This window comes from Macrosteles quadrilineatus, unplaced genomic scaffold, assembly GCF_028750875.1.
Source record: "Macrosteles quadrilineatus isolate MER2022 unplaced genomic scaffold, UCM_ALF_1.0 Scaffold_9__3_contigs__length_116548681, whole genome shotgun sequence".
NCBI classification, from domain to species: domain Eukaryota; kingdom Metazoa; phylum Arthropoda; class Insecta; order Hemiptera; family Cicadellidae; genus Macrosteles; species Macrosteles quadrilineatus.
This window is the reverse complement of record NW_026542602.1, coordinates 19258044-19280199: the sequence shown is the minus strand read 5'-3', so window position 1 is coordinate 19280199 and position 22156 is coordinate 19258044. Positions and strand designations below refer to the sequence as shown.

General features: G+C 35.1%; 1 protein-coding gene across 1 annotated transcript in view; it reads left to right on the top strand.

Annotated features, from left to right (window-relative positions):
• LOC129002327 (leukocyte receptor cluster member 8 homolog) overlaps positions 1-22156 on the top strand; it is a 34067-nt gene that overhangs the window by 3309 nt on the left and 8602 nt on the right. Inside the window, exons 2-10 of the mRNA XM_054430044.1 lie at positions 9062-9170; positions 9682-9724; positions 11711-11777; positions 13186-13341; positions 15619-15879; positions 16248-16380; positions 18700-18843; positions 19718-19927; positions 20833-20949. Coding sequence (XP_054286019.1) covers positions 9088-9170; positions 9682-9724; positions 11711-11777; positions 13186-13341; positions 15619-15879; positions 16248-16380; positions 18700-18843; positions 19718-19927; positions 20833-20949 — 1214 coding nt within the window. The 5' untranslated portion in view covers positions 9062-9087. The remainder of the gene's footprint in view (positions 1-9061; positions 9171-9681; positions 9725-11710; positions 11778-13185; positions 13342-15618; positions 15880-16247; positions 16381-18699; positions 18844-19717; positions 19928-20832; positions 20950-22156) is intronic.

Genomic DNA, 22156 nt, shown 5'->3' with positions numbered 1-22156 from the left:
AATTTCCGGTATTTTCCGAAAAATAAAAACGTCATTTTCGGATTCAGCGTGAAATTTAGGTCATTATGAAAAAAAAATCTTACTTTTGCGAGTAGTCACTACGTCCAAATAATTACCGGCCTATAATTTATACAATTTCATTGAGCGCGAACTTATTTTTTTTTCAATTTTTCCAAAATAATTTTTATTTTTACCTAAAAAAAATTTTTTTGAAACAAATATTTGTTAGGTTTTATGTATGGTATTGAAGCCCATGATTTTCCAAACAAAATGGTATATAGAACAGTAGAATAAACATTGTTTTAAGCTTTTCAGATCTGTTTTAATAAAACCTTGCAAATGCGCCAAAAATAGGCGGACATTAAGGCCTAAACTATGGACACTCGGAGGGTTAAACTAGGCAACCTAACCAACCAAACTTGCTGATGGTGAAAAAATCGCATGAAGGTTTACTAATCGAATCGATAGTTTCAATCGATATTAGCGTAGCCCAGTTAAGAAACTGTACCCGAGTCCTTGAGTTTTCCTACAAAATTATGAAGGAAAAATTCAAGATAGGCCTATACAAAATGTACTTAGACATTTTATTTCCCTACGTAGAAATACCTATGTTTAGTAAAAAAAAATGAAATAAATACTTAAAGTTAAGTTTAGTTACAATTGTTTGAACTTTAGGTTATTTTAATGTTGTATTGAATGTTGATCTGCACATCAATATTTACACTCTTAAGATTAAAGTTAAGGGTATACTTCCATATCTGTTGGCACAAACAACCGAATGAAAATATCGATCGTAAGGTTAACCTAACCTAACTGGCCAAACGATACATCAAATTAAACAATCGAATACGGTAATCAATATTTACTCATTTGTTTGTTGTGCCAAGAGATATGGAAGTGTACCCAAAGTTAGGCCTAATAGCGTAAGTCACATAATTGATTGATTATGCCATTTTAACCCATTGGCGCTGACTTACGAGCGTTACTCGTACGGCTGTGCAAGCCCGGCGGCCGACTTACTAATGCCGCTTGTGTCCCCACTACGCAGCGCAATTAGCTATTTTATTATTAGGCTATAATTTCCCCCTTTTTGTTTATTCTTACTTTTAACTTTTCCTTTATTAGCGAATTTCCCTATAGGGAAGTAGCTATTACCGTTTTAATTTTTTCATTTTGATGTCCCCAGAGGCCTATATCACTATTCGTTCAAATTTATTTATATATATATATATATATATGCATATACAAAAACAAATTTATTATATATAGTTATCGTCCATCTGCACGATAACTTGAGTAATTCTTGTCCGATTTTGATACAATTTGGTTTGAAGGTGTAAGGCGGGATAAACTTGAATGAGTTCGCGAACCAGCATAATCGGACCATGGGAACGGGGTTCAACGGGGATTTTTATGGGGTAAAAATCGGGTTTTCTCATTTTTTACCCTTAAAACACAAAGTTTATAAATTTTTCTTCAGACCTTTTTAAAGAGCTTAAAAAAACAAATAATATAGTACAGTATATCAAAGTGTTTTTGTACGATGATTGGTTACGGAGAAAATTCAAAACATTGTTAATTTAAAATTCCCATGTAATTCATATATGGAGAATATTATAATGTGTTGTAGTTGGCTTGTTTATGGATATATTTTGATCAAACTTGGCGGATTTATTTATTTCATACTAAGCTATTGATATTTTAATAAAAAACACACTTTATTAGTATCCCTGTAGCAGCTATCCTAGGTACTCGTTAAACATAAATGTTTAATGTAATAGATTAGCCTAATTAAAAATCAATCCAGGGAAATGGAAATTCGCTAAGTCGGCAGGTTTGCTGCAGCGGGGGTATTACTGTACGAGACCATCTTGTATAAAAAATAGTTGCTCCAAGCACCAGCAGGAGGCCAATGGGGTTATTAGTATCCATGGCAACTTGATTGAATGCGTGGAAGAAAGGAAACCCGAGAAAGAATGGAAGAACAAAGAGAAAAAATAATGGAAGTTTTTATGTTAAGCTGGGTTTTCCTAGGCGCAGAAGCGGAGTGCGGAGAGAGGAACGCGGAGAGAGGAATTGAGATTAACATGGTGTTCCGCTCCGCTTCTAGGAAAACAGTAACATTAAATTACCTAAGTGAAGTGGAGTCCGCTCTCCGCGATCCTCTCTCCGCTTCCGCGCCTAGGAAAACCCGGCTTTAGGCCTATCTTTGTGAGTTTACTTAACTTAATCTAATGTTTTATAGGTTTCAAAAAAAAAATTTGTTATATCGGCTGGATTGACATGCTTCTCTTCTGAAACAGCAGCACTAAGTTTACTGGACCATGCGTAATGAAGGTCAATGACCTAAAATATCATGATTGTGCAATTTTATGTATATTGTATTTTTATGTAAAAAATGAAAATCATCCATGGCATTAATTTGAATTCAAATATTTCTCCTGGTCCCTGGCATCTCTTACAAAACTAGCTGTTACCTGCGTGATTCGCCCCGTTTGACCTCATAAGTATTAATAAAACTATTGATTGTCGTACCGGGTTGGATGGCATTTCAAGTGGCTTTTTATGGTTACTTTGAAGAACAACATTGGACTTAATAAGCCGAGCATTGTCAGGGCCGAGCCCTAGGAGAGTACCTACTGACACAAAAGTTGACTATCTTCATTAAGCCTATGGTTATATTGGCTGTATTCATGGAAAAAAAACTGCTCAGTTGGTCAAGTAGTTTTTACGTTATAGAAATTTTTACGTCAAACATTAATAATACCGGTATCTATGATTTAATTTCCTTCCATTTAAGTCATTGACTTGATCAGAAACGCACTAAAATTATTATCAGGCTACTCCGTTTCCCAGACATAATTTTTGGGAAAACCAACACAATACTTTTTTATAAAAGTTTTGGGGAAAAAAAGTCAATAAGTTGATGAATTACGCACTTAAAATAAGTTACCCTATTCACACAATACTACAACAATTTAGTAGGTAGGCCTACTGTATTTGACAGTTCTCATTGTGTATCACAGCTTTTTGTTGCTGCTTTGTTAAAATTAGCTGTTAGCCTATCAAAAATTTAAACATAAAACTTAAATTTGTTGGTATACCACTGGTATAATAACTGTTGGTAAACCTTGTAACTTTATAATGCTATGGAACATCATAGAACCAACTTGTTTAATTGAAACTGCTGTTAAGATTCATTAATTCCTTTTAAATACTAAAGATCATAGGCATAGGGTAAGGTTAACATGGGAAACTCCAGAGCTCCTGGGGCGGAGCCAGAATAAAAGCCGCTTAGTTTTTCTATTTAATGCCTTTTAAAGAATTGGTGTACCAAATTTCATTCAACTATGTAAATGGGAAGTAGGAGAATAAGGGATGAGTGAGTCAGTCAGTGAGGGCTTTGCATTTTATATTAGAGATCAATGATAACTTAAATACTTGTTGTTAATTAAAATTATATTTTTGATAAATTAAAGTTTCACGTGGAAAAAGACAATAAAAAGTCAAACCGGGCAAGTAATTCCCGGGTCTATCCATATCAAGTGATCCAACAGGGGTTGCTTGACCATTTTTAAAATAAATAATATTTTTATCCTAGATACCTTTATCAATTCCGGGTTCAAAAGTGATTTTAAAAATTTGTTATCTATTTTGTTACTCCTACGGCGGCCATTTATGTTTTGCGGAACATGCAAATTTTTGCTCATGTAAGGGTTTGCGTTAACTTGCACAACTCGGTAACCATGAACACTAGAGTGATGAAACAAAAAGCATTTTAATCTGGAAGAAACAGCCTAAATATTATGTTCTGTAGCCTACATATTTATTGAAATGTGTATCAAAAACAGTTTTAAACCCATCTCAACATTTCATAAGAAAACGGAAAAATTTCAACTTTTGAAGGCGTATTACCATTGGAACGAAAAAAATCTCAGACTTGATTTTTTGTGTGTGTGTGTGTAGCAACTCAGTAGAACGGTTTGTATTTCAAATATCAACCATGAGACTTAATTCCTTTAAAAGCTATCATTTTTCAAAAACTGAAATTTTTTGAAAAATTCAAATTTTGAGTCTCAATATCTTTGTTGGGACAAAGTTTAAAAATCTGAAATTTTTACCAAAAACCCCTCTTATGGTTGTTATAACTGCTGTATGAATTTCATCTTTGAGATTTACTTTTAAGCTAAGTTACAGTATCATGAAAATCGCAAAAACCCCATAAGCTCGGCCAACGCGGCTAGTACTGTAGGTAGCTTAAAAATTAATTTATAGGTGTAGGTAATTATTTTATTTTGAGATTTTAATGTTGAGATGGGTTTAAAACTGTTTTTGATACACATTTCAATAAATATGTACAGAACATAATATTTAGGCTGTTTCTTCCAGATTAAAATGCTTTTTGTTTCATCACCCTAGTGTTCATGGTCACTGAGTTGTGCAAGTTAACGCAAACCCTTACATGAGCAAAAATTTGCGTGTTCCGCAAAACAAAAATGGCCGCCGTAGAAATAACAAAAGAAATAAAAAAAAAAAATAAAATCACTTTTGAACCCAGAATTGATAGAGGTATCTAGGATAAAATTATTATTTATTTTAAAAATGGTCAAGCAACCAATTATTTTATTTCTGGATCACTTGATATGGATTGACCCTCCCATAAAAACCAACTTTGTATCATTATCCTGAGATTAAAAAAAAAAAGGAATCCCCCTCACCAGCCCTTTAGGTAAATGGTGCAAGTCTAAATATATAGCTTCAAGGTTGCATCCACTGACCCACCCCTTCTCCCCTGCCCTATATCACTTTGAAAATATGGAATATTCTAACTCATAATCTACCTGTAGTTTGTTTACTATCTCGGAGCAGATTTTAGCTACTTTTTAGACTTAGTTTGTAGCTATTATTGCATGTCGGTCGGACTTCACAATATTCACTACACCAATGCATCTTTTGTAATAAATTTATTTGTAAATGAACATAATACTCTACACAAATGCAATTCAATTGTCAATTGGAGTGATTCAAATTAAAAAAATACCCCCGCTGCAGCAAACCTGCAGACTAAGCAAATTTCCATTTGCCTGATTGGATTCATACTGAAATGTCTACTTAAAAATATAACAATTATTCCCTATTTAAATAGAATTAGTTTAAGGTTTACTGCATCAGGGAGGGTAAAACTGTTTTTTTTTTCTTCGTAAAATGTTAATTGTTGGTAAGAAATAAAAACATTTTCTAAATTTGATCAAAATATGTTCATATACAAGCAAACTACAACAGTTTACATATTTTCCATAAGAATAACATGAGAATTTTAAATTTACCAATTTTTTGGAATTTTCTCCGTAACCATTAGGCGCATAATAACGCTTCAATATACTAAATTATTTGTTTTTTTAAGCTCTACAAAATGGTTTGGAAAGAAATTGCTAAATTTTATGTTTTTTTTGTCAAAAATGGGAAAAACATATTTTTACCCCATAAAACTCCCCGTAAACCCCCGTTCCCATAGTCCGATCATGCTGGTTCGCGAACTCGTTTGAATAAATGTAGGTTTAGGCCTACACGTTTATACCAAATTTCGTCTAAATCGGATCATTTTTGCTCGAGTTTTAGTGCTAACGGACACATATATATATATAATTTGAACGGGTGGTGTTTTTTTCTCAAAACGAAAAAAAAAATCGGTCCCGCGTCCAGGTCTTACCATGAGTACTACGGTAATAGCTTATTCCCTATATGGGAAATTCGCTAAAAATCATTGTTGTGGTGGACGAGTCTATTAAGCCGGAGGAGGGGGAGGTAGCTTCATTGACAGCCTACAGAATTGTTGATAGGCTAGTTAATCCACTTGCCAGGGGGGTTCCTGTGTGCATTCTATGTATAGAAAAACACCCTAAGGGATCATGTAAGTACTATGTGGGTTATCATTTTTCACGTGGGTGCCAGCTTGGCAGAGTGGGCATAACCTCAGAATCCGCCATTTTAAAAATGGCGGTGGCATTTATTACATGAAACTCATAGGGAGCTTATATCTCGAAAACGTTAATATATAGCGAGTTACTTTCATTACAATAAATGTTGCTTACACAACAAGGAACAACTTTTGTATTTACAAAAATGCCCTAAATTTAACTATTTAGGAGTTGTTGAGCAATTTATGCTAATTTAACCTATAAATTTAAACTCAGTTTGACAAAACATTCTAATATCTTTATAAAACTGTTCCTTTTAATTTGACAAATGGCACTAATTGATATTTACATTTAAGGCCAAAATACCCACGCCGCAGCAAACCTGCAGACTAAGCCAATATTTACCTGACTGCATTTGTATTAAAATATTACCTTAAAATTGTCAGATTGATTTCCTATTTAAATAACATTGATTTGTAATGAGTACATAAGTTTGCTGCTTCAGGGAAGGTATTGAGGTATTTTTTTTATTGAAATGTTGATAGCTTAGTATGAAATAAACATTTTTTTTTAAATTTTATTATAATATATCCATAAACAAGCAAACTACAACAGTTTATTTATTCTCCATAAGAATAACATAGGAATTTTACTAAAAAATCTTTTGAATTACGTCTGTAGCCGTTAGGCATACACTACAACAACAATTCAATATACAATATTCTTTCTTGTTTTAAGCTATACAAAATGGATTGAATGGAAATTGTGTAATTTTATCTTTTTAGAGTCAAAAGTGGGAAAACTCAATTGTTACCTCTAAAAGCCCTCATAAACACCTGTTCCCATAGTCCGATCATGCTGGTTCGTGAACTCGTCCGAAAAACGCAGGTTTACACGTTTGTGCTACATTTCACTAAAATCGGATCATTTTTGCTCGAGTTATCGAGTCAAGCCGTAGTTCTGTCTTCGGATACAGATGTCGTATTGTTGGCTTTACACTTTATGAATAGATTCTCTTCGGAAGGTTTACAGAAATTGTGGATGCGACTTGGTTCAGCAAGAACTTCACCTTATGCACCAGTTCACATGATAGCAAACAGGCTTGGAAGTGAACTTTGCTCAGTTCTCAAAGCACTTTAAAAAAGGAAAAGGATACATTTAAGGAAAAAAGGACACTTAATCTCACCTTTAAAAAAAGGATACTCAGTGTGAAACTGTAAATGATCTAAGACACAAAATCTTATATCAATAAAAGTGTTCTACCCGTGTTTCGCCCATCGATGTATACATCGATTGTTTCGCCACAGGGTAAGAATCTTTGCGTCTTTAAATCTACCGTAAAAAAATAGATACTCATACTTTTACTTCACCATGAATTAATTATATACATTAAAAATTACAGTAGATGTACAGTGTCACTGTAAAACGAAGAACTGCCTCCGTTGCTAGTGAAGAAATTCTGTCTGCTGGAGCTACTTGACAGCATATCTTACGTGTTTTTTATTGCACATATGTCCAAATCCATTGCTTGGAAGAACATGTTTTTCAACTCGATCCTTTGAATTTTGGATACAGTGATGGTGGTTACTCTTTTGTGGTTTTTGGTCAAAACTCGATTTCTAGCTTTGCCCAATTGATATATTAGAAGGCTGCAACTGCAGAACCTGTCCCAAACAAAGCTCCACATGTATACGATACGAGCTGGCATACCGTGTTGCTCTTTTTGTAAAAAAAAACTGTTCCTGTAGTTTACTACCGCAATGCACGCAAGTAAATTGTGAACAGTGTCATTTTTCTGATGACTATAAAAGAGAACAGATGTAATTCTTCTTTACCCAAGGCTTACAATTTAGATCCAATAACTGCGCTCAAGCTTTTATTGTCCATGAAACTAGTTCAATATCAACACAATCAGTCCTAAGCAGCCTAGGGCCAAGGTCAATGTCAAGGTAATGGTTGTGATAACGCGACGTCAATGCTTGGCCGTTTTTCAGACGAGTTCGCGAACCAGCATGATCGGGCTATGGGAAAGGTGTTCATGAGGTAACAATAATTGAGTTTTCCCATTTTTTATTCTAAAAAGATATAATTACACAATTTCTTTTCAAACCATTTCGTAGAGCTTAAAAAGAAAGAATGTTGTACATTGAATTGTTGTTGTATGCCTAACGGCTACAGAGGTAATAAAAAAAAGTTAAAAATTCCCATGATTTTTAAGCAGAATAAATAAACTCTTGTAGTTTGCTTGTTTATGGATATATTATAATCAAATTAAAAAGAAAATGTTTATTTCATACTAATCAACATTTCAATTAAAAAAAAAAAAACACCTCAATACCTTCCCTGAAGCAGCAAACTTGTGGACTCATTACAGATCAATGTTATTTAAATAGGAAATCAATCTGACAATTTTAATGGAATATTTTAGTACAAATGCAACCAGGTAAATATTGGCTTAGTCTGCAGGTTTGCTGTGGCGTGGGTATTTTGGCCTTAAATGTAAATATCAATTAGTGCTACTTGCCAAATTAAAAGGGACCATATTAGAATAACATACACGGAATATACACGAAGGAAATATATTAGAACTAAATAGGATAAATAAAGATATTATAATTTTTCGTCAAACAGAGCTTAAATTTATAGGTTAAATTAGCATAAATTGCTCAACAACTCCTAAATAGTTAAATTTAGGGCATTTTTGTAAATACAAAAGTTGTTCCTTGTTGTGTAAGCAACATTTATCGTAATGAAAGTAACTCGCTATATATTAACGTTTTCGAGATATAAGCTCCCTATGAGTTTCATGTAATAAATGCCACCGCCATTTTTAAAATGGCGGATTCTGAGGTTATGCCCACTCTGCCAAGCTGGCACCCACGTGAAAAATGATAACCCACATAGTACCTACATGATCCTTTAGGGTGTTTTTCTATACATAAAATGCACACAGGAACCCCCCTAGCAAGTGGATTAAGTCTGTTTCATGCGGGAGAAGTAGCTTAATTTCGAGCCTATTGAAAAACTGACTGGTTAATTTATTCTACTCCAGCTGACTGTAGAGAAATATTACAGAACATACGAGCTGCTTACTGTATAGGCTAGTGTTGTGGAAACATTTTAATTAAGTGATTGATTTTCAGGATTTATATTTGCAAATTCTGTGTAAATGAGTGTTATGGGCGATAAAGGTCCAAATCAGCCGCACCCTTGGCAGTACCCAATGTACGGAGCATACAATCCCTACCAGCAGTAAGTATCTTTTTAAATTTATGTTTTATCATTGTCATGTTGTTTTTATTGTTTTCATTGTCATCTTTCATTCTTTCCTTAAGGGAACGGTACCCAAACCTTGGTCCTGTTACTATTCCATGTTGGCCTTTTGTCTAGTTCTATAATTACTGTAAATAATAGCCTTTTTTTACAAATGACATATGGTTTCAGAATCAATCCTGCTCTTTTCATTATTATGAAAAAACTCATTGGTCTTGTAAGAGCTAAAATTATCTTATATCGTAAAAGAAAATCATTGGGCCAAAAAAAATAATGGTTTCTATCGATTTAACCAACAGGCGTGAAGACTTTAATTCTTGCCTATCACTGATAGGCCTAGATATTTTTTGTCTGTTAACAGCATAAACTAGTAAATGCAAGCTTAAATGCGTCTAGAAATTTTTTGAGAAATTAGAAGCTCATTATACCTATCAAGTTTTCTGTAATTGGTTTCAAGTAACCTTTATGCTAAACTTGTGATTTTTTTCAGATTTCAAGCTTACCAGCCTCAGTTTTACAACTATTACCATGAGGTAAGCTAATTGATCTCAATATTTTATTCTAAGGCCTACCGCACACGAGAGACTTTTTGTCGGCCGACTGTTTGCCATCTGTCTGGCTGGAGTCGGGTGGACAATCGAAAAGTCGTCAAGACTGTTTGGTCGTTGACTATGGGTGCGCACATGACACGACTGTTTAGTCGTCTTTCGAGTGTTAAAAGGATGTATATGACAGAAACCGCTGTCGTATGTGCGTTACTGAAAAGATTTCGTGCAAGAAAACTTAAGAGAAAATACTGGGTGCATCCAATTTATAGTCCGAGAACCTTGAAAGGCCAGACTTACCTCTATACTCGGATTTGAGGAAATATTCGGACAAATTTTTTATGTACTCATAATTGAGTGTTGATTTTTTTGACCAATTGTTAATACTCCGGCTTCAAATACCTCATCCCATAAATTTTAGGGAATAAGCTGTAACCGTAGGTCTCATGGTGAGATCTGGTCCCGGGACCGATTTACCTTTTCGTTTTGATGTCCCCAGAGGTCAAAAACACTATCCGTTCAAATTCACACACATATATATTTGTCCGTTAGCACGATAACTAAAAAAAAAAATTATCCGATTTTTATTAAATTAGGTACAAACGTGTAAATCTACATGTATTTTATTCGAATGAGTTCGCAAACCAGCATGACTGTGGGAACGGGGGTTTATGGGGGGTTTTATCGGGTAAAAATGGGTGTTTCCTTTTTTTTACAATAAAAACAAAAGATTCCGCAATTTCTTTAGAAAACATTTTGCAGAGCTTGAAAAACGAATAACTTAGTATGCTAATTGTTATCATAATGGTTACAGGGAAATTCCAAAATATTTAAAGTTAAAATTTTCATGTCATTTATATGTAGAACAAGTCAACTGTTGTAAATTGCTTGTTTATGGATATATTTTGATAAAACTTGGCAAATCTATTTATTTTATACTCAGCTATTAATGTTTTACTAAAACGCACCCTGAATACCCTCCCTGTAGCAGCAAACCTAGGTACTCGTTTATCCTAATTTTATTTAAATAAATTAAATAAAAAATGAAATCAGGCTAATGGGAAGGCTACTTAGTCTGCAGGTTTGCTGCAGCGGGGGTATTTTTTATTATGACCAAATACTCTTTCAAAGTCTTTTTATAAAGAGGGGACCGTGCCTCAACTTCATCGATAAGTTTATCAACTTTCTCGTCCCTCAAAACACTTGCACTGGTGGTTGTCGAAGCCATAATAATAACAATAACACACAAATAATAATACTTATCATAATAACAATAATAATACACATGATAACAAAGCACTCGACTGTCAGACAGACAGACTTTTTAGTCGTCAGTGTGCGCGTTCAAACTTATCTCCGTGCCTTTATCAATAAGACACGACAGTTGAGTCGGGGAGCAGTTGGCGGGAAAATCGGTCAGCACCAAACTGCCCCGACTGTCTGCAGACAGTCTGCCGACTGTCTTGCTGCGGTCGGCCCGTGTGCGCGCTCAGATTTACCACTATGGGGCCGACTTTCACTCCCGACTACGACTAAATAGTCGGCCGACAAAAAGTCTCTCGTGTGCGGTAGGCCTAAGAGGTTTGGGCTATTTTTAAAGAAGTGCCTTGGAACATTCTTAAATGCCTTTTTAACTTTTATTGCAACCTTGAAATCTTTTTGAAGAATTACTCAGGGCTATGTGCCACATTACTTCATTTCATTCACATTCTACTTACACATTCTAGGATCTAATGTCATGCAAATATTATTTGTCTTTAAACAGGTTTATCAAAAAGTCTAATTAATTTGTTATACTTAAAAAAAATATAGATATATATTCTAACCAACAATTTCCAAGAACTGGTTGGACTTGTTGTTCTTCCCTATAGGCCTAACTGTTATTTGTCTTATTGACCAATTAAAATGAAATTAGCCCTCTTTACATTTTGTTAACTAACAATTTCAATTTTAAAAACTATTTTTTCTGTTTAGGCAATGCAGTTTGGTCAACCTGTCAATCCTATGATGCAAGGGCCATTCAAACATTTCGCTTCTGGAGGTAAATATATGATTTTATACCTGTTTGACTGAAATGTGCCTATTCAGTTGGCTAGTTCAATTGAACTTTGTATAGCAGCTCACTTTCAGCTATTTCAATAGCAAACAGCTATGGCATGATAGGGAAAATATTAAGGCCCTTTGGTTTATTATAGCCTAGCTATAGTGTCATGGTCCAATCCAGAATTTTGGAATGTTTAATAACAGCCTGAGTAGTCTAATATTTTTATAAAATAAAATAAGTTACATGGAAATGTATTCTTACTATTATTTACCTAATTCATGAACTAAACTTGTCATCCCTATCTGTACTTGTTAGGCCTTAGTTTCCTACACTTTAATGTAGGTAGCCTAGCCTATTTTAATTTTAGTTTTACCATACAGTTCATCTTTCCCCCTCATAGTATCTGCATAACTCTTCTCTACTGCACTCTACATTGTTAGGCATACTACAACAAGGCTTCAATATTCATAATTGTTTCTTTTTTAGGTCTGCAAAATGGTTTAGACAGATAGGTAAACTTGATATGAAATTTTTGTTTTATGGTAAACAATGGAAAAAAACCTATTTTCATCCCATAAACCCTTGTAATCATAGTCCGATCATGCTGTTTCGGGAACCTGTTTGAGTAAATGTAAATTTACACGTTAGTAGCCTACCTGATTTCAACAAAATCAGATAATTTTTGCTAGATCTACTGCAGTAATGGACACACACACATAACAATAGGAGGGTGTTTTTGGCTTCTGGGGAACTCAAAACTAAAAAATAAATCAGTCCCGGGTCCAGGTTTAACTATGAGACCTACAGGAATGACCCTATATGGGAAATTCGCTTAAAAAAACTAGAACAAAGAAATATCGATTGTGACGCTTACTCTGACGATCGTCTGCTCCTTACAAATCTCTCTGCTGTGTGCTATATCACATCAGCTAAATAATTACGACATACCGCATAGCTGCCTGTGATTGGGTGATCTGTTATTGTAAGCCAGGTTATAACATGACACGTAATAACTATGCCAACTATGGCAAATTTAATAGTCTGTTATTATGTGATAAATAACCCTTGCAACTTGTTGAATGCTTGGACGAAGAGAAACCCAAGAAACAACAGTTGAAAAAAGAGAAATAGGCTTAATAACAATGTTTTTATGTCGTTGTCATCTTTATCTCCATTTTGCAAATGTTATTATTTTGAATAGGCCTATGCTACTATTATTTTATACTTTTTGAGTTATCAAATGCTTTACTGTCTCCAGTATCATCATGTAAATGATTTCTTTTCTACAACGGAAACATCAATGCTAGTTGATTATCGTTTTATTAATATTATTTGACTTTCTTCTGTTCTTAAAAAAAAAAAAAATGCTGGTAGTCTAAAAATCAAATATGTAACATGTTTACAGGCCAGTTACAACCATTTAACAATCAACCAGAGAAAGAAGGAGACAAGGCACCAGAGGCGGAAGGGAAGCAAGAGTTGCCTCCCCTACCTCCAGGCCCACCCCCTCCACAGCCAGCCGCACCTGGAACCACTACTTTCTACCCTCCGACCAGCCCTGGTGAGTTAACACAATATTAGTCTATATACTGAATGATGACTGTTGAATACAGTTTTGTCTTCTCAAGATTAATGGACAATCTATAAATTTGTAAAGGTCATATTTAGTCGTGCAGTGTTACCAATCAAGGTATAATAATTCATAATGGAGTGAAAATTGGCTCACGAAAGAGATTAAAAGTTTTTTTTGTGACGAGTGTTATGCTGCGTAATGTACAATGACTTTTTGTGATGGTAAATTAATATTTGCTGTTTTATGAAAAACCTTTCTTGGAGTTCTCAACCCTCTGCATTTCAAAGACATATATCGGTTATCAATATTAACTAGCGTACTATAAGCAAACTTTCATAACTTATCAATCGCCTGAAAGCTAGATCAGATTTGAGCGACAATCTGGGATTCGAGTTTAGAACTAATATGCTTGGGTTTTTTGCTGACCATTGAGTGCAGTACAAAAAATGTCTGATCAAAGTCCAGGTTGCCTTAAACTGTTGTCTTTGCGCCCAGGAGACTGAACTGTAGATTAAGGGTTGGATCCCATGAGGGTGAGTAGTATAACTCCTGAGGTGTTCCCCTGTCTGTGGCTGAGCTTGTTGGGAGAGGCCATGAGCATTTTGGTGCATATGGTTCTGTGAGTAGTGTAGTCTTAGAAGTGAAAAGTGGCTCTATGCTTGGCCAGAATTCTCTGTCACAAAATTTAAATACATTAATAACACCTTTAAATACCTTTAATACCTGCTGCGATGTCGTTGACCAGAATTTCTAGATAGACTGTGTCAAGGATAAACTAAAAATAATATTTACACTATTTACAATACTTTTGGCAAGATGGCGTTGAGCCTATACTCGGTGGAATGCATCAAAATACTCGTCAACTGAGTACAGTGGTCGGTTGACTAGCCAGGCTTTAACTTTCTCTTTAAAAGCGGACGCTTCACAAGACCTTAATCTTTGGGGGAGATTGTTGTACATCATCAGAGCCCTAATGCGGAAAAAGCTTTGTGTTTTGGACAGCCTGCAGTAAGGTATGTGGAGCTGGTCTCTGTTACGAAGGTTGTGGGAGTGATGGAATTCCCTTGTTGTGAGCTGGTGTAAGTTATCCCTCACATAACAGAGGCTAAACAGTACATACTGGCTGAAGATAGTAAGGATTTTTAGGCTTCTGAAGATAGCCTACAGTGCTCACTGTTACTCTTCGATGTAATGATCCGAACCGCCTTTTTTTGAAGGAGAAGAATATCTTCACACCTTGCAGCGTGTCCCCAAAGCAGGAGTCCATAGGAGAGGTGGGAATGAAACAAGCCATGATAGACAGTGGTCAGGTATTGCCTCGTCAACAGGGGTTTAAGTCTGTGGAGTAGATGGACGACTGGAGAGAGCTTCGTACAGATACTGTCCACATGGCCACTCCAGCTAATCTTTGTATCTATGACAAATCCCAGCAGCTTCACCTCTGTTAAAATGTCAGCGTTTGTATGACTGAGACTGCACACAATCTCTTGGGGATTTTCTCGGTTGAGGCTCAATCCGTTTAGCTGGAACCAAGTCTTTGCCAAATCAAAAACTTCTGCGGCCTTTTCCCTGGCCAAAACTGGAGTAGATCCTCTGGCAACAATTGTTGTGTCATCAGCAAACATTAGGACGCTTCCAATGGCACCAAGGTCATTTATCATGACTAAAAAGAGGACAGGGCCCAAATCTGAGCCCTGCGGGACACCATCCTCAACTAATCCAGGTGAAGAGTTAGCTCCAGATATCGACAGCACTTGTCTTCGGTCACTGAGATACGACCTGAAGGCATCAAATACACTGCCACGGATCCCAACGTTTTCTAATTTTTGTAGTAGCATCTAATGGTTGACGGTTTCAAAGGCTTTGCTGAGATCTGCAAGGACCAAAGCAGCAAATCCCTTATCCTCAAATGTATCTAGGACCTCTCCAATCAGCTCAGAGACAGCTGAGATAGTCGAGTGACCACGTCTGAACCCATGCTGGGATCTTGCAAGCAGAGAGTTGCGCTCCAAGTAGTCTGCTATAGTTCGGCCGCTTAGAAAACGACCTGCGCGCTAATGCTAAACCAATGCTGGAGGAGGTCGCTTTTTAAGCGGCCGAACTATAGTTGCCTCTTCATAACAGAGATATACTAAAATTTAATTCTTACTTTAACCATACTGTGTTTTGTAGCCACAGGAATCTTGTTTGAAATTTATCCAGCCTACATGTGTGTGAACATAAGATGAGATTAAAATAAGAATTTAAGACATTTTAATGTTCCAGGTGTTGCTGGTCCTAGTTGCGGGCCTGTTAGGTTCAACATGACTCGACCAACCAGGCCTCAGTTCAACAACCAGCCATTTAACAACAGCAACAACAACAACAACAACAACAGTGGTAGCTCCAAGAAGAAAAGGAAGAAGAACAAGAACAAGTTCAACCAAAACCAAAATCAGAACCAACAGGGGCCGCAGATGCAAGGCTTTGCTCCTCCTCTGCCAAACCAACAGATGATGGGTACTACTGCACCTCCACTACCACCAGGTGGGATTTAATTATATCTAGGTTTATTTTTAGCCATCCAACAATTATTTGTTTGTAAGGAGCAATGATATCTTTTACTGAGTTCGGTTTGTTTGGCTTTGGATATTGCTAAGTATCTTCGTCTATTTTAAAGTAGTAAAGTACTATTTTATTGCAAAATTAAAAACTGTTCTTTAAGACAATTTTTTTACTATTTAGAAAATCGTGAAGCTATTTGAGTTTAAGGATAGTCAACAAATAAACTGCTAATAACATTTTTTAAATCATAACTAATGAAAGAATGTCTAAAAAATGATTTTCAAACCTCTTTAGCGGAGATTTTAGTCTTTCTCTTGCAGCTCAAAGCTATATTTAAATAATTTTTTCAGGTCCACCACCCAGCTCTCCAAAACCACCCCCAGATGAAGTGAAGCCTCCCCAGGTAGATGCCCGACCTCAACAGAACAGACCAGCCAACGTTCTGGCTAATGGAGCAGAACAGGAGTGGCCCAAAGAGCTGTCGTAAGTAGTGTGACATTCAAGAAACCCCTTTCAAAGCCTGAAACATGTTGTACAAATTGGAGTGGTTTAACTGTAGAATAAGTAACTTACACAATCAGAGCCTAAAAAGATAGCTCTTTATAAATGCTTTACCTATAACCATAGACTAAGCAACACAAGTAGACTCCTCATCCCATTGTAAATTTTGAAGCTTGTTTTTCATGTCTAGTTCATGTACGTCCACACTGATCGCTGGGGTAGACCACATTTTGTTTCTATTATTTTAGGGTTATTTTCATGATTTGTGCTTTACTATTTGGTTATAACTAGGGGACCAGTTATTCTTTATGATTAAATTGTTTTATATGATTAAATGAGGTTTTAAATGACTGAAAAAAAAACAAATTGTAAACAAAACATAACCTCTACAGTTGGACGTACAGAACAAACAATAAAATTGGCTTCAGTTGTTCCATAAGGATGACAAATCTACTAAGGGAGTATGATTTATCTATGCTATAACCTATATAGCTCAAGAGCCCATGCATGCCAGACTTTCGTTATTGTATAAAAGCTGAAAGTTTCTCAGCACATGCTCCCTAAGAATGATCAGTTAATATGAAATTTGGATCTTGGTTACTTTGGTAGCTAAAAGGTAACAAAGGTCTGAAATTTGCAAATAACCTTCGTTGTAGTATAAAGCTTGGTTCTTTCATATTTTCTTCGGAGGAAATTTAGAAATCATTTCCCCATTGCCTGGCACTTTGTGCGGTTTAAGCCCTCTGCCAGACACCCTTAAACTTTGGTATGACGAAATTTAATTTTTCTCATTTTATAAAAGCTGAAATTTATATATGTTACTTGGGGAGCTATCAAAAGACGTTTCCTCAAAAGCCAGACACTTACGTTGGTTTATTAATCTTGCTAGACACTTTTAAAGTCTGCTGTGATGGGATTAACTGTTACATGCAAACAGTGAATTCAGTTCCAGTTTGGAACAGGTTTCTGTGCCAAATGTAAACAGTGAAATCACAACTTATTTCTAATCTTAATAGCGTTAATTTACATCATAGTATAAAATCTAAATTTGATATATGTTACTTGGGAAGCTATGAAGGGACATTTCCTCAAAAGCCAGACACTTTCGTTGGTTATTTCATCTTGCCAGACACTTTAAAAGTCTGCTGTAATATAAATGGTAGTTGTGGATTTAACTGATACACTCAAACTGTAAATTCGGTTTCAGCGACTGGCACATTTCAATTGCAAATATGTAAGCAGTGAATTCACAACTTATTTGTTATCGTAATTGCTTTAATTTCCATCATAGTATAAAAGCTGCATTCTATATAATGTTACTTGGGAAGCTATCAAAAGACGTTTCCTCAAAAGCCAGACACTTTCGATGGTTATTTTATCTTGCAAAACACTTTAATAGCCTGTAGTAATATAATAGGTAGTTGTGGGCTTAACTGTTCATACAAACAGTGAATTTGGTTCCAGTGACTTGCAAATGTCAATAATTAAAAATTTAATATATGTTTACATAAAACACATGGTTTATTATTAAGACAGATTGTGCAGAAGAAAGTAGTAATTTCACTGTTTACATTTAGCACAGAAACCGGTTCCAAACTGAAACTGAATTCACGGTTTGCATGTAACAGTTAAGCCCATCACAGAAGACTTTAAAAGAGCCTGGAAAGATGAATAAACCAATGAAAGTGTCTGGTTTGAAGAAATGTCTTTTCATAGCTCCCCAAGAAACATATATCAATTTCAGCTTTTATGAAATGAGGAAAATTAATCTTCGTCATCATTAAGTTTAAGGGTGTCTGGCAGAGGGTTTAAACCTCACAAAGTGTCTGGCAATGGGGGAAATGATTTCTAGCATTCCTCCGTCCGAAAAAAATATGTAAGAACCAAGCTCTATACTACAACGAAGGTTATTTGCAAATTTCTGACCTTTGTTACCTTTTAGTTACCAAAGTAACCAAGATCCAAATTTCATATTCGCTGATCATTCTTAACTGAATTGGGGGTATGTGCTGAGAAACTTTCAGCTTTTATAGAATAACGAAGGTCTGGCAGTCATGGTCTCTTGCTCTCATAGGCCTACTAATCAGAAATACAAATCCATACAAAAACATTTGTATATATTAGATGCTAACACTGTGTCAGCAAATGTTAACAATTTCTCTTTAATTTTGGCAATTTTAAAAATACATGGATAAATAAACTTAATTTTACCATGTTCCCATCTAAAATTGATCCAAACTAGATTTTCTTTGAGTTAAGCTGAAGGCTTAAAGGCAAACTGTTAAAAGATGTATTTTACAGGAACTACATCAACAAATGCTATGCCAGGTGTCAAAGTGACGTAGACAAGGATAGAGTGAGCATTATCCTGAAAGGAAAGATTCTTCGTGCCACCAACGATGGCACTCTGTGGATCAAGGACTGGGCCACTGAGCCCCTTCCTCTGTAAGTTTTTAGTAACAAAACATGTTATTTCAAAACATTAACTGTCTCTACCACTTGTGTGGTTTATAGTACTGTACTAGCTGTCTCTCTGTGACGACTTCTACTCACAGCTCAGAACCTCGTTAATTGTTAATTTACTTGGTATCAACACTTTTAACAGGCATCAAAACAAACAAAATTTTGACAATAACCTATGCTGGTCTTCCAAGCATTTGAGTAATTCATGTTAGTGAAAATGGAACATGTCCCTGTTCGAATTAAGCAGTTTTATATTTCCTTTGGCTACGGAGCATGCATTTTCCTTTGAAGATAGATTATACATCACCCTTTCTCAAAGGTAAATTTATTTTGTTATTAGAAGCTGCTTTTAGCGAATTTCCCATATAGGGAATAAAGCTATTACCGTAGTACTCATGGTAAGTCCAAACCTTTTTGTAGAGCTTAAAAAAACAAATAGTATATTGAAGTGTTATTATGCGCCTAATGGTTAAAGAGAAAATACCAAAAAATTGTAATTTGAAAATTTCTATGTTATTTTTATGGAGAATAAGTAAACTGTTGTTCTTTGCTTGTTTACGAGCATTATTTTGATCAAATTTGGAAAATTCATTTATTTCTTACATTTCACATTTTAAATTTGGAAAATGCATCTATTGACATTTTACAAAAAAAAACACTTTTTACCCTCTCTGTAGTAGCAAACCTAAGTACTCGTTAAACTAATGCTATTTAAACAGGGAATAAATGTGATATTTTTAAGGTGACATTTTAGTGTAAATCCAATCAGGCAAATGGAAATTCTCTTAGTCTGCAGGTTTGCTACGGTAGGGGTATTTATATTTGGTTTATATTGTATCAAGCTTGTTTTATTCAGGCTTGAGAGTGAGATGGACACAGTGAGTGTTAAACAGATTTTTAAGCCGAATGAGCTGGGTGGGACCCAAAAAAAGCGTCTCCCATTGGCCAGCAGACTGGGTGCTAGAGTGAGGTCAAGGTCACGATCTAAGTCACCCTCAAGGTCACCACCCAGCAAGAAACAGAAGACACCTCCTTCAGTTCGAGGCAGACGACGCAGAGATAGAAGGTTAGATCAGGCAGCGTTTTTCAGTTATATTTTTAAGGAAACTCTCATGTGTCATTACAGCACACTCCCGAGATTGTTCATTATCGCCGAGATTGTTGGGGCCGAGACTACCTCGGTTACCTGAAGAGAATCTCGGATAACACAGAGTCCACATTAGATTTTGAGGTTAGGGTTACGGTACACAACAAACATGTTCAACACATGAAAAACTTTAAACACAGTAGCCTATTATTAGAATTATGATAAACCAATACACACTAGGTATTATAAAAAATAAAAAAAAAACCACTAAGGTATCTTTCTAGTTTAAAAAGCATAAAATTGCATGTTTTTTTTTAGTTTGACCTGATCTATAACTTGTCACAATCATGTCTACATCAAAACATAGTAATGAAGAAGACTGACACTGCCATTGTTTATGTTATGGAGACGGATCCTCCAGTCCAGTTTGCCATTGGTAGCCGGCCAACCTAGTTCCATGTGATTTTAATTTTTAAGGTTATTGCGGTTAATTATAACGTTAAAATAATACTTAATGATTATTCAAACTACTGTATTTGTTAAAATAAATCGCAAATTAATTGCCATATTTACGTATCTTTAAATAGAAACATGCTATAATAAAGTAATTATTGTTTTCTTCGGATTATTGGTTACCTTGGATAACCGGAGCTCGGATAATTGTGAGTTTTCTGTCCCTGATTCAGGTTCAGGTAATTTTATGCCTTTATAGTTTGCATCAGTGATTTGGAGACAAAACAACTTAAGTATGAAGAAAAAATCGCATCAATTAACATAATGTGATAGAAAGTGCTTAAAGAAATATATAGGATATTTTTTTGTTACTCAAACCTGATCGTGAAGTGTTAGTGATAGTAGTGTTATATGGTCTTGTCCTGTTTCAGTGGAAGTTCGGCAAGTGAAAATGACTGGACACCTCCACCTAATAATAAGAAGACTAAGGGCAGAAACAACGATCATTTTGGCAAGAAGGGGGTTAAAGGGAAAAACAAGGGAAAAGGGTGAGTGAGATTTTTAGTTTCTGTCCATAGCATGAAAACTTTAATGGCCACTGGTGCAGAGCACCCATAAAAGTTTTTTTCAAAACTCTTCTTATTGCACACCTACAGCTAAATTGGAACCTACATTCCAATTCCCGAGTTGTTATGGCTTGTAGTTTTTGAGTAATAGTGATCAGTGAGTGAGGGACATTTACCTTTTTATAAGTATAGATAAATAATTTTGTTACTAGTACTAATTCATATTGAAAGGACCTTGCAAATTGCACATTTTAAATCTGACTGTATTTAAATATTCAACTTTAAGATGAGCTGTTCACATTTTAAATGCACATTAGGGATGGACGGGTCTCAAAATGTTGAAAAATGTTCTGGAAATTTTAAATCTTGTCCTACGAGGTGAGATTTTATTTTAATTGAGATTTTTTCAAGACGAGATAAAAAAAACTTAGGAACGCCTGCAGAAAGTTGATGCAATACCCGCAATAAAGGAGCACGTTGTTGTTCCGTTTCATTTTTGAAGAATACACTCTTGACATATAAATATTGCTTTAATTGTTTTATATTTTTTTATTTTGACATCGCAAATAATGAAGTTTTGTACTGTAAGCAAAGTGTTGAGACATGTTTTATTATTGTAAACATAACCAAAACAAGTCACTCCAAAATCATTCTAAAAATAACACAAGTTGTTACTAGATACCTTACTAGTAGAACTGATGTTTCAGACTGATAAATTTTGTGATTTTCAAAGTTGAACTATTTCCTAACTGATATCACCATGTTTCCTATGCCTAAGAGTTATTTTCAATAAGGTAGGCCTAATTAATGTATGTTTTTTTTATACTGATGTTTTTATTGTTCTTTAATAAAATATTTTAAATATTCTTGCCTATTATTATTATTTTTGTATTCGACCAGTAATATGTTTCATACAGTAAATCAGTATGTATTTAACAATGTAAAAAAAATCAGGTTAAAATGTCGAATGGGTAATTCCCACTATGTATGAGAAGGATAATCCCATCTCGATCTCGTCTCGAAACTTTATGAGAAATAAAAAAACTCCTCTCCTCTTGTCTCGAACTAAAAATCCAATCTCGTCCATCCCTAATTCACATTTAAACCATTATAAAGAAAGCTGGTCAACATTACTGAGTTTTAGAAAGTAAATTAAATAATTAAAGAAATCAAACTCTAGGCCTTAAGT